Below are 13,983 nucleotides of genomic sequence, written 5' to 3' on the forward strand. Positions count from 1 at the left end.
GATGTGATTTACTCTACTCGTTTTTCAATGTGAATATCTGTTGAATATATGAATGCTATCACATACAGGCCTAATGTAACTGTAGGGCTGTTTGATATTAAAGGTGCAGTAGTGATTTGTTTGTGTTAAATAGCTCTATATTCTGATAATTATTGCAGAGTGTTGGTTCAGTAACAAGTCTTCCCGTCTCTCCAGCTCTTTAGTAGGCTAAACAAAAACGTTTTCAGGTTGGGATCCCAATTTGATCAAATCAGGAGAGAGAACTTTGAAGTAATGAAATTTGAAGTGATTAAACCAAAAAATGATCAGACAAAAACAACTGGAACACTATAAAATTGAAACTTTTCAAATTGAAATGTATAGGTAGCCTACTCTCCTGATTGGATGAAATTGGCAACCCAAGTGAAAATATATGTTTTGTTTATTAAAGAGCTGGAGAGACGGGGAGGCCTCTGTTACTGAAAAACACTGTAGCAATGATTATCAGAATATGGAGCATTAACATTTTGTTTTAACACCAAAAATCACTTACCTATAAATTATGTTTTTCATGATAATGCTATTTATTTCTATATGTAGATATATATGTCTTTAGATAATTGTTCAATTCCCAGTCAATTGTGAACCACCTTTTGTGTAAATGATTAAAGGGTAAAAATGCTTACATTTCGGTCAGCTTAAATATGAGCAGTTTCTTTTTCTTGACCAATTGAATTGTGGGATAGGCATCCTCATCAGAGGATGCAGCATGCTATAATTTAGAGGTCATTGTTACAATTAAAATAATAATTTACTGTACTTATTTATTATTATTGCCAATAATGGCATCATGTAACTACAGATAAGCAAACCTATTTAGGCCTATATGCTTTACAATTACAGGCCTACAGTATGCAACACAACATCTCTATATCCGTCCTGGATTGTTTCCCTGGATATATTGTGTTTCGCTGCATGATTGACATTGACACAGCTGTGCGGATATAAATCTACATCTTCAGTCAGTTGACGTGCACCTCTATAACCCCCAACAAAGTAATGGTCAGAATGGTGACACATCCCATAAATTTGGCATAACTGACTTTCTTTGCGCTATAATTTATTGAATTTCTTGGCAGCTGACGAGTTTCATCTTGCCAGGGCTTCATCAGAGAAGGCACGATTCACCACTGGGTTTTATTTGTAGCTGTCGTGCCACAGAACTGCAATCTGGCCTTTATTACTATAGCCTAAAGCTGTTCCTTAGATTTATCTCCAGACCCACCCTGTAGCTATAAAACACCATTGACCCTTTACCAATATTTCTCTGTTCAACCATCCCCCACTACTGTTGCTTTCCTGGAATCTACACATTTGCTGTCTAATCGTTCATAGTTGTTTATGTAGGGTAGCCTACAGGTAAGACAGGTGGTGTCAATGAATGGGGGAGACTGAATGCCTTTATTTTCCAGATTTATGGGATGGCTTGTTTCTCAAGCTGTTCAACAATTCAGGGTGTTTTCCCCACCATTTCTGTAAGTGAATTTGGTTAGGGTTTGTTTTTCAAGAGAACCTGTATGAATTCACTGAAACCTCCTTTCAAAAATATGAATGTAGTGGCCAGACAGTGGCCACTAGATGGAGGTGTGACTCCACAGTCATCAGCTTTCCCAGCATTCTGTCAGCCTGACTGCAGGCTTCCAACAGTTTGATCTGTTTAATGGGACCAGCAGTGTCCTGGCCAGCATGGATGGGAGTTTACACACGGGACACATAATCTATCTAGCGTAATATCTTAAATGTAACAGACATGCAAACGATAAAGCATTAGGATTCAGTTCTCTAACCACAGTGTAAGGCTACTTCTTGGCCTCAACTACAAAACCCATCTAACACCTGATCATTTTGATAGGATTGGATGGCTTAGGGTTGCGGACAGAGTACAGCAACTTGCTATGGGCCTGGTCTTCAAGATATATCACAACATTGGGATCCCCCTGTATTTGTCAAAATACTTCCAAAATGTTAATGATGTCCATGATCACAATACCAGAGGCAGCTCCACAAACCTTGTCCAACCCTTTTTTGGCTCAACAAAGGGAAGTAACTCGTTCTCATGCTATTCATCAAAAATGTGGAACGCCCTACCAAAAGGAGTAAAGGAGTGTAAAACCCTACTCTCTTTCAAAACAGCCCTAAAGATACACCTTCAGGAGGCTGCAATTGGAAAATGGCCCCTGTCTAAGTCCTAACCTAACCTACCCCCCTACCCCCCCCCCCCCTCTCTCCTTCTCCTTTTGTACATATTTCTCACTCTTCATACCAGTAACCTGTAAACTGATTGTATGACATTCTATAGTAGTTGTGTATATCTGTCTGTCTCTTATATGTCATCATGATTTGTGTGCATGGGGAACTCATTTGAAACAAGCTCAGTGCTTTTATGAGTCTTCCAGTTTAGTACACCTTGTATTGTGAATTTGTACTTCCATGTACTGTTGTTCTCATGTCTTACTAAATAAAGTACATCAATCAATCAGTGCTTTTGCCTTTCACCAAATCACATGAGTCTGGACTGGCAATGTGTAGACGTCAAAGAAAGCAGATGGAACTGAGAAACAACAGAAATACAAATCATTTTAGGAATTACTACATCATATTATAATATTAATATGTAATATTCCCCCAAGAGATTTATTTTATTTTGGTCCAACAGTTGTCTTATCAACTGTGCTTGTGGGAATGGATTTTTACTTGTAATTGAGTGTATGACTGAGAAGGGGGAAAAGAAGAAGGAAAAAAAAACCTAGATACAATGTTGACAATGTTGTCCTGATGGTACAACAGTGCAGGCTTGTCTGCATCATAATGTGTTTGGTCCTCTTTCATGGCCTGCATGGCATTTTGTCTTCTCGCTCCCTACCCCCTCTTTTGTGTACAATTCAGTGAAAGAAAAATGCCTGAGAGACCTGGTGGCCAACCTTTACCAAAAAAAAAAGAAATTCATGGAATTTATGGGAAATGTCATCAGTAATAAACCTGAAAACCTTTATCCCTACCAGATCATTGTGGACATAATCTCCTGTCCTGATTTATCTCCAGTTCTTTGTCTTTAGATCTCTGCAGTGATCTGAAGTTACAAATATAGATATTCCATTTTGTCTCTGAGTGTGGAAGAAAATGGCCAATGTTTGTCAGGGTATAGGAATGACATATTTATAAACACTTCGGTTCAGTGTTACTGCCCCTTGAGCCGCATACATGGAATTTAAAAGGATCACACAATACTCAAAATGTATTTTGTGTGTTCCCAGTCTCAAGGGCTTGAAGACCAACATAGCCATAGAAATGTCATTCAGAGTGCAGCCTTCCACTCTGTACCTGGCAACACTCATTTCAAATATGCTCCAGGCCAGCTACTGCAGATATTTTTTTAACCCCTCTTCAATCAAAGCCAACATTCACATTATTGTCTTAACCCTATAGCATCCGCATTCTGGGACGAACATTCAGTAAAAACTGCACATCTACAAGCTCTCGACGCGATGTAGATCGGACATTTTCGGCAAAGAGATTCAACAAAGTATATATAGGTTTTAATTGGTTAAGATAAAGTTCAGAATGAAAGATGTTGGAATTGGATTTCTTTTGTTTTAAAGGGTCTACACCATGAATTTTAACTTTTTCTTCATTTTTGTGTGTTTTTGGTCTCCCCCACCTCTCTTCTGTTCCAACAAATACCCGACTTCGAGCATGCAGGCTTTCATAGGCTATATGTGGTTTTCATGTAAATTGGTCTGAAAACAGTCCGTCAGATTTGTTCCCCCACCCTACGTCACGTCTGGGAACAATTCCTCCCGTTTTTCAGTTCTAACCAAAAAAAAAAAATCCAAAAAAAATAATAATATATTTTTTTTCATTTTTATTTTTTTATAATTTTTTTCTTATTTTTTTTTTTTACTTTTTCCACACAGAACCAGGACATGACATGCATACAAACTGGCTCAATAGCGCCCCGTGCCAAACAGGACAATGTGGTATTGCAGGTGAAAGTGCTTTATAAGCCAGAGAGAAGTTAGTTGGAATGAGTATATCTGAGGCTTGATTTAGGCTCAAACCTTTTGAAAAACGTTTGAGGGACATAAACAATATGATATCAAATATTATTATTATTTTTTAAATTCATGGTGTAGCTCCTTTAATGAATTAAGGCTGTATTATGTAAATGTTTTGTGAATAAAATGTTCTTTTGTCCAATCTGTATGGTGGAGTATGTAATACAATATAACTTATACAATTGGGGTGATTGTATTTGGTCTCCCTGCTCTTCTATTGAGACATTTAGATCCTTTGTCTAGGTTAGACACACCATTTGACACAATCCTGGTTTGACACAAATGTATCTTGTTTCAAATCTTATTTCTACCTCGAGCAAGCAAGCAGGTGCTGTTAGCTCAGTGTTTAAAAAAAGCAGCCCTTGTGCAGGGGACCATGGTCAAATTCCAAGGTAGAACAGGGAAGTTACATAGAGCAGCTTTAAGTAAGCCCATATTCTGCCTTTGTGTTTATTAATGATACCATTCTATAAACCATGTCATCTTTGAAGTATACAGTAGCTGTCATCCCAAAGTCCATTGGACTACCTATCACACAATTATGTGAAAGTTTGTGACCCTAATTGTCATCAACTATTTCATCAACAGTTCACTATATTTGATCTCTCTATGTACAGTATGTACAGCATTGGTTCTCAAAGTGTCCGGGGACCTCCAGGGGTCCTTGGGGGGGTCCCCAGCAAAATTAGTTAATATAGTGTCACAATCATTTTACCACTTTAACCATATTTTATACTTTGGCTATCTGACCTGCTATTCTTGAAAAATCCCTGGCACAAAACATTTTTGAGATGGGGGGGTCCACAGTCAAATAAATATCATTTTTGGGGTCCTTGACATGATAAAGTTTGAGAAGCACTGATGTACAGTATCTATAGTACAAATGGTGCATTTATATTGTGCCTTTATCCAAAGCGCTTTACAATGTGAATTGCATTACAAATGATACTCTCATTCTCACTGATGGAGGAGGTAACCATGCATAGGCACCAACCTGCTCATCAGGAGCAGTTTGGGGGTTCAGTGTCTAGCTCATCTTGGCTTGCGTGGGATACACTTGGACAGCATAGCCTAGTCTGCCTTGCTGGCAAGGCGTCTGGTTCTCTTCCGGGAACGCATAGGCCTACTGTGTAATTTCTTTTGTTTGTTGCTATAACCATTATTTTATACTTTGGGCTATTCTAAAATAGCAGATCTACAAGCTCGTAGCGCAGCACCGAGTGCCACGCTACAAGCTTGTAGATCTGCTATTTTCTTTTCTTTTTTAATCTTTTTTTGTATTATTTTTGAATAGCCAAATAAATCTAAAATGGCACAGATGCGTTCCCAGATTTAATGGGTTAAATTGGAAAACTTGTTGTCCCTCTTCCTGTATTTTCTTGGTCATGTATTTTCTTAAACTAGAAAAGATTAGACACACACTGAGGGGATCTACTGACAGGTTTACGAGAGCGTGGCATGGTTTATGGTTTTCTCTCATATGTTGATCAGCAGACTATGCCTATAAATGTTTGAATTCCAGATATTATGCATTGTAAACTTGGTCATATGATGTTGGATGTCTTGTCTGTGATGAACCTGACTTGTACTTTATGTGTCCTTTTGTAGCTTTGGCTGTCTTGTGTCTGTTTTGTTTTGTTTTGTTTAATTTTGACTCTGCTTTTACTTTATATCTATTGTGTATATATCTAATTTTGTCTTACTATTTGTTTTTCATTTCCCCTTTGACTTGTGTCTTAATCTGTGTTATACTTGTCTGTCTTTGTCCTTTTAAAAATGTAAAAAAAAAAAACGTGTACCATTTTCTCCTCTACCCCTCTCTTGTCAATATCTTTTTGTAGACGCCAGTGTCTTTTTGAGATTCTACATTCTAAACTATTGTATTGTATTGTATGTATTATATGTATTACTGAGGAATTGAGTACAATGGACAACAATGGAAACAAATGGCTTTTTGTGTTGTCCTTTTAGCTAGCACAACCCTTTACTGCACTACCTGTACTGTTAACAAACTTGTTAATAAGGTATTCAATCAAACCCAGTGGTGGAAAAAGTACTCAAATATTTTACTTACTGTAGGTAAAAGTACCAATACTGCAATGTAGAAGTACTCTGTCACAAGTAAAAGTCTGGAATTCAAAATTTACTTAAGTAAAAGTACAAAATTATTGGTATCAAAATGTACTTAAAGTACCAAAAGTAAAAGTACTAATATTTTTTCAAATAGCAGATCTACAAGCTCACAGCGCATCGCATGAGCTTGTAGATCGGCTACTTTCAAATAGCCTAGGTATAAAATAGGGCTAAAGTGGTTACTGTATGTTTTATAATGTAATAATTTATATCTGAAAAGTAACTAGTAACTAAAGTTTTCAAATAATTGTAGTGGAGTAAAAGTACAATATATATCAATATGTATCGATACATTTTGTGAAATAAACAGCTTTATTATTTACATAGATAGTAATAGTATTACTATCTAATTATTTCTGTGGACCCTTGTTTAAATCATTGCTTGTATTTGATGGCCTTCATGCACTGGCATTTGGCCTTTGTGCCCTAAAAATGTACATGTATATGTGGCCTTGCCCATAAATTGACAAAATTCCAGGCCTGCTCAGTAGTCACAAATGATGTTTGTGACTACTGATCATCAAGTATAATTTATAAAACACAAGGCATTGGGAAAATACACCAACATCACAGTAAATTTTATTATATATTACAGCGCCATTTGAAATTCTACTAATAAATAGACATTTTCTTTAATTTCACATTTAACAACCAAAGCGCACGTATAGTAGGCCTATACAGTAACTCGAAAGGCATGATAATGATCAATAACAATTGACATCATAATTTGTTTGTGTGAGAAAGATGAGGTACATATACAATGTTTAAAGGCATTGTAGGGAACATTAAGCCTAAATTTAAAAAATATTTATATATATATTTTTTTTGCATTTTTTCCCCTCTATCAGCCACTATATAATGATGCTGGGGTGTTTTCCTGCATTGAAACACAGTACTCTTTCTGAAAACCGTATTTTCCCTGCATTGTTTATGTTTGTGCAGTTCGTTTCCCGGCCACCAGGGGGTGATGCCTCCATAGACTTCCATAGACTTCCTTACGTCCCGGACAAACATAACAACAACAACAACAATAGGGAAAATAGGGTTTTCAGAAAGAGGCCTGTGTTTCAATGCAGGAAAACACCCCAGCATCATTATATAGTGGCTGATAGAGGGGAAAAATGCAAAAAATATATATATAAATATTTTTTAAATTTAGGCTTAATGTTCCCTACAATGCCTTTAACAAAATCATTGAGGAAAAAAAAACGCAAGCGTGTTATGTTGGCAGTGCAGGAATGTAGATGGTTGTAGTGCTGATCGCAAGGATAATACGCTCATATGATTTACAGTGTGTGGTTTTTGTCATTTGGTTCAGTTCATATTAAAACTTTGTATATCACAATACACAGAATGCTGCCCAAGACTCTACTGGCTTTCTATAGCCTCTGCAGTCTTGTTGTGTGTACCACAATACCAGTATTTGGAAATCGTGCAGCTAACAAACACAACTATGTAGCCCGCCAAAATCAAATGCTTCTAAACGTAATTCCACTGATATAGATTGTAAATGGAAGGAAAGCAGACGACGGCTAGTAGGCTAGTAAGGCTACCCTTCTCAGTGAATTACGGTCCCCCAGAATTGGCATGTTGTAAGGGGGACAGCAAAAGCGAGTTCTATCATAGTGCATGGAATGTGTATGACCTTTCTGGTTAAGGAAATTAACACATGACTGCATGGGGCCGTTAGAGAAAGACAGCACGCCACCAAATTAATGAACACTGTATGAACTCACAATTGTTTTTTTAACACTGAAATAAAAATAACATTTTGAAAAGTTCATCATAATTACTTATTCACCACCCCCGTAACAAGAGAGCATTCAAGTTCAGTGTCAATTGGGATTTAAGTCAGTAAAGTGCAGTCCAGCGGCACTAGTTACAAACTCACATTGATGCAAAATAGCAACAAAACAATAACACTCAGTACAAGCAGGAATATAGCACGATATTTCTATGGCAGGCGAAACTTACAAGGTATCAGAAGCTTTTATATTCCAAGCTCTCAAAATACTGTCTCTTGCTCACAAGCCCAAAGTCATCTTGGTCATTTGTGTCTTTTGATCTACCAGGCTCTTGTTTCACAGAGTCTGCATTCATTGTCCTCCACCCTTGTTCCCTATCCATCTTTACCTCCTCATAACGTCCTTCCTGAGTTCCTGGAAAGTGGTGCAGTGTGTCTCTCTCCCTCTCTCCTTTCTCCCTCTCTCTAAGCCATGCCCCAGTCGTCCCTTAGATGAAACCAGGACAGCAATAGTCAGGTTTCTGCCCCAAAGTTAACATCTAGGTCCAGGACAAGGCTGATTCCCTGTCTCATAACGATGTTGACTGCTTGATGCTGTGAAAGCTGACTCGTGAGGGTGAGGTGGGGATGGACATGGCTTGGGTCATCCGGTTTCGAATCGAGTGCTGCTCCTGCCACCGGTGAAAACGCTTCCTCACAGCCGACCGCACCTGACATGGAAAGCACAGCTAATCAGGTTTAAGGGGAACCAGCCAATCAGCCAACCAAGTTCATCGTTCTGATCATCCATTAGATAGTTAATGGACATCTACCATGCTCACATCACAGCATTCTGAACATCACCACATATATATATATATACATACATACCAGTATGGTACCTTATTAATAAAGACAACATTATTATTCTTACAAACAGCCTATTTCAAATATAGATCTTGCACAGACAGTAAACATTAAACACAATAACTAGATGCAATAGGACACATACAGTACGTGCATGATAATATATCATCCGCGTTATATAATGGTCTGGAGGATAGGTACATCCTGGAATATTCTCAGGACTATATGTACTGTATGTGCATGTAAACATACGTACTGATATACATAACACATACAAATCCCATTGCATAAACCAATTTTTTGTGAAGAATCAATACACTGTAATCTTATCTAGGCTCTGCAGTCCCAAAGTGCATTCATGCCTTTAATTAATCACATTACATGAATATTTAATTGTAGTGTCTCTATTTTGATTTTTTAATGAACCTATTATTCAAGCAGGTAGCAAACATTAACGTAACATTACACACAGACTTATAACATTCTTATTTCCCAAGAGACTAGCTGTAGGCACCTTTCTTGTGAACATTAGCAATTCACTGGCACAGGTTAGTAACACAACTGACTGGTGCAGCCAAATCACGTAATCACACACCTTAAAGGGGTATGCACCTACACATGTGACAGTATGTGAATTATGTCTGTCTGACTGCCTACGACCCACTACAACATAACACTTACACTTCCCAATGCTTTCTGTGTGTTGAGAGCTCACTCTCTTAGCACAGGAAACCTCCACCAGCCTACGTAACGCTGCATTTCGACACGTGTTACAGATATGTTTTAAGATTTCAGATTCAGAATGAACAACGTTGCCCTTTAATATTCAAGTGCTAGTGGGCCTGACAATGTTATGTTGTACTGATGTCATGTGTGTTGGTACACAGCGACTTTTGGCTGAGGCCTTAAATTGGTTCCCTTCCCAAGCACCACCTCCCACTTCTCAGCACTAAGACACGGCAGCAGCAACTTCACAGGGACACTGAAATCAGCCTAAAGTAGGGGGATATAAATAACACATCTGCGACTGCGCCTAGGGGGAAATAAAACGTTCGATCAATACAGGATGCGGATTTGCTTACCTCACTATTTAGGAAGCAGTAAAACACTGACACGAAGAACCCCTGTGAGCAAGACAGAGGGTGAAAGGGGGAAGGAAAAATTCAACACAAAGGACATTCAATACAGCGACTTTGAGCCTGCTTTTGAGGGCACACACTGTTTAACACACTGTAAATACTGCTCATTACACACTCGACATGCATTCAGTGATTTCCTGAGAGCAGATCGGCATTTCTACTACACAGTAATTAACTCCCAGAGTTAAAGGAGCACTTCACCCATTTTCAACCTTATCGTCAATAATTGGTCCTCACTAATGCTCATTATAAGATGGCACAATTTCCGTCTACTCACTCTGCGTCTCATTGGTGGACTGTGAACAGTTCAGAAACCTGCCTACCAATAACATCAATGGGGATTCCAAGCTAATAGAAAGTACAGCCGTTCTCTTCCTGCAAAGTTAGCATACTGAAATAAAAGCCATTGGTCTTGGATTAATACAACTTTTAAATAAAAGTTTGAAATCCTTTTAGAAATGACCAATCCTGCTGATGATGTCACTGGTAGGCAGGTTTCTGAACTGTCCACAGCCCCCTGAGATTCAGAGTGATTACGCAGAAATGGTGCCATCTTATAATGAGCATTAGTGAGGAGTGGACCATTTATATAAAGATAGGTTGAAAATGGTTGAAATGGTCCTTTAAATAAACACTCGAGATTGTATTGTGTACTTCTACTGTGCTGTTTGCATAAAATAATAATAATAGGTTGTGGCTTGAATGTATACAATATTCTCACCTTTACAAATCGTTTGGCAGAAACCTTTTATCTCCATACAAGCTCGTAACGTTTTTCGATATCACACGTTATGAGCTTGTAGATCTGCTATTTTTTCTGTGTGAATTTCTTTTTAACCCATTTAGACCAGGAACCCCAATTCGTTGTTATACCTTTCACTCCGGGAACCCCTTTTTGTAACATTAGCTGTTGCAACATATATGTATTCCTTTTTAATTGAAATCTGAAGTTTTTCAGAAAATTTAGGTCAGGATTTAGAAGGCGTTTTTAGAATCGGCCTCAGGTCTAAATGGGTTAAGTAAAGGTGGAAGTGGTTAAGTCTGTTTACAAATATTGAACCAACGAAAAGTAGCATTTTAACAAGAGCTTGTGACTAACTACATTGGATCCATTGAAAAGTTGCCTATTAAAAAGAGCTTGTGACTAAATAATAATTATGTTGGATCCATTAGAACACAGGTTCTTTTGTCCATCTCCTGAAAAGTAATTAGACATACAAGGTTTCCACCCGACGAGCAAAGAAATACATCCTGTGTACCAGAGATTAGATCAGATTACACTTTTATTGTAAGATTTCTCTGAAGATTTATTTTGTCACAGGCCGCCATACTCCATAGATAGGCTACACACTGATACAAAATAAATGCAATAGACAACACAGATGGGTGCAGTATAACCAGTGGTGTAAAGTACATTTACTTAAGTACTGTACTTAAGTACAATTTTGAGATGTTTACCTTACCGGAGTATTTCCAATTTTCAGTACTTTTACTTCTACTCCACTACATTTCAGAGGTAAATATTGTACTTTTTACGCCACTACAATTATAGGAAAACGTCAGTTACTAGTTACTTTGTATTTTGATTATTATTACAAAACACACATTAACCACTTCAGTCCTATTTATATTTCGGCCATCTGAAAATAGCAGATCTACATGCTCACAATGCATTGCGATGTGACGCATTGTGAGAATGTAGCTATTTTCAAAAGTTTTTTTTATACATTTTGAACTTGTGAAACGGGACATTCTGCACAATGAGTACTTTTTCATGTCAAGGACCCCAAAATATATATGTATTTGGCCGCGGACCCCCATCGCAAAATATTTTGTTCCAGGGACCCCCCAGAAGCAAAGATTTGAGTTACAAATGTTCGCTTTAAAGATATATATAATCAAAGATTTGCACAAATTTTCAAAAATAGCAGATCTACAAGCTCATATCGCGGCACTCGGTGCCGCGCTATGAGCTTGTATATCTGCTATTTTTGAATAGCCAAAGTGTAAAGAAAATAAACTTAAGTAAAAAAAATGTAGTACTTTTTCCACCACTGAATTAAACCGTCTATTGGACATACCTGGAAGGACTCTAGGAAGGAGTTGAAATATATGAAGACGATTTGAGATATCTCGTCTTCTCCCGGGTTGACGAAGAACAGCATGTAGGTGATTCCCAGGAGTGGAAGGAGCACCAGGGTGGCCTTCACAGCTTTCCTGCGGACGTACAGTAGGGTACAAGATGGTGAACAGCCGGCGATGACAGCCACGTCACACGAGTTCCCTTTTGGATGGAAAACCGCTCTTGGCGGCGGCGATGGCGCTTTGTCCTATATTCTACCGAGATGCTGTCCTTGATTTTCCATTTCAATCGTGCCATGTTGGCAGTGGTGGAAAGTAACTAAGTACATTTACTGAAGTACTGTACTTAATTACAATTTTGAGGTATTTTTTACTTTACTGGAGTATTTCCAATTTTCAGTACTTTTACTTCTATTCCATTACATCTCAGAGGCAAATATTGTACTTTTACTCCACTACAATTATTTGAAAACTTTAGTTACTAGTTACTTTGCAGATATACATTATTACATTATAAAACATACATTAACCACTTCAGCCTATTCATTCTATTCAAGTGGACAAGCTCACTACGCGTCGCATCGCGATGCGTTGTGAGCTTGTGGAGCTGCTATTTTCAAACATTTTAGTACTTTTACTTTTGGTATTTTAAGTACATTTTGATGTACTTTTGTACTTTTACTCAAGTCAATTTCAAATTACGGACTTTTACTTGTAACATAGTACTTCTACATTGCAGTATTGATACTTTTACAACATTTGAGTACTTTTTCCACCACTGCATGTTGGTCAGAAAAGGCGCTCTCACTACCCCCCCACACACCTCCAAAAGAGGTGAAAGACGGTCGACCAGTGAAGTAGCAGACAGACTCATTATGCAGAGTAAAATAGACAAGACAGACACACACTGTCTCGCACCAAGGTCCATGTGCCCTTGTTGTACAACTACATACAAATACAATTTGTATCTGTATTTTCTTTTTTGAAGGTAGTGTATAATCAGTAGGGGGTGCAACAATTAATCAAACTAATCGATTTAATCAATTATAAATAACACATTTTAATAATATGGATTTTGGGCAGACGTTTTGACATTTCCTTTTTTTCAAAACGTATCACTTCACACGAGACATATTGTGAGCTTGTAGATCGGTTATTTTCTGTATTTTTTGTTCGTTGTACAGTGAAGTATAAAATAGGGCTTCGGTGGTTAAACTAAATAATTGGCTTGGTCAATTATAAAAAAATCAATTTGTTGATATATTAAAAAAATCAAAAACAACAAGAAAATGCACTTCAAAATATATTGATTAATAGAAAAAGTTATTGATCGACAAATGCAGCCCTAATGATCAGCTAAATTGATCCTATATTCTATATTTATTACCTGTACTGAATTGTCTCAGACGTGGTGGAGGCTCGCAGTTTGGTCATGAGGATTCTCACTATGTTGAAGAGGAAAATGAAGTTTATCTGTGGGGAAATCAGACACAGACACAGCATAGGGATGATCGTTACAAAAACTCTGGTGGAATCATGAATGAGGGCCAAAGCCTTTGACCCTTTGAATGACCCTGTTAGCTTTGACTCAAAGGTACCCTTCCATTCCAGAGAATACCCCCCGCATGCGCTGCCGTCCCATTTCCTTCACATAATGTATTTCACCTTCAAATAACAGAGCAGCCACTTAAAAGGAACCCATGGTTATACTGTAAGCCTTGTAGGCCTTAATACACTATAATTACCCTTCCCTACTCAGATAAAACATACAAAACATACAGTATGAAACATTTTCATTATTTTGAAATGAGTTAATCTTTTGCCCTACGGCGGGAAAAGGTGATAAAGGGGGCAAAGCGCGTAGCAAGTTGGTGACACATTTTGTCCTTATAAATGGTGCATTTATATAGCACTTTTATCCAAAGCGCTTTACATAGATTGTGCA

At 37.7% G+C, this 13,983-nt stretch overlaps 1 protein-coding gene across 1 annotated transcript in view; it reads right to left on the reverse strand.

Annotated features, from left to right (window-relative positions):
• Positions 1–8,392: 8,392 nt before the first annotated feature.
• crhr1 (corticotropin releasing hormone receptor 1) overlaps positions 8,393–13,983 on the reverse strand; it is an 86,986-nt gene continuing 81,395 nt past the window's right edge. Inside the window, exons 11-14 of the mRNA XM_084077631.1 lie at positions 13,426–13,511; positions 12,038–12,173; positions 9,900–9,941; positions 8,393–8,681 (exon numbers count right to left, since the gene is read on the reverse strand). Coding sequence (XP_083933757.1) covers positions 8,541–8,681; positions 9,900–9,941; positions 12,038–12,173; positions 13,426–13,511 — 405 coding nt within the window. The 3' untranslated portion in view covers positions 8,393–8,540. The remainder of the gene's footprint in view (positions 8,682–9,899; positions 9,942–12,037; positions 12,174–13,425; positions 13,512–13,983) is intronic.

The sequence above is a fragment of the Gymnoscopelus microlampas genome (assembly GCF_963454915.1).
Source record: "Gymnoscopelus microlampas genome assembly, chromosome: 14".
Classification (NCBI taxonomy): Eukaryota; Metazoa; Chordata; class Actinopteri; order Myctophiformes; family Myctophidae; genus Gymnoscopelus; species Gymnoscopelus microlampas.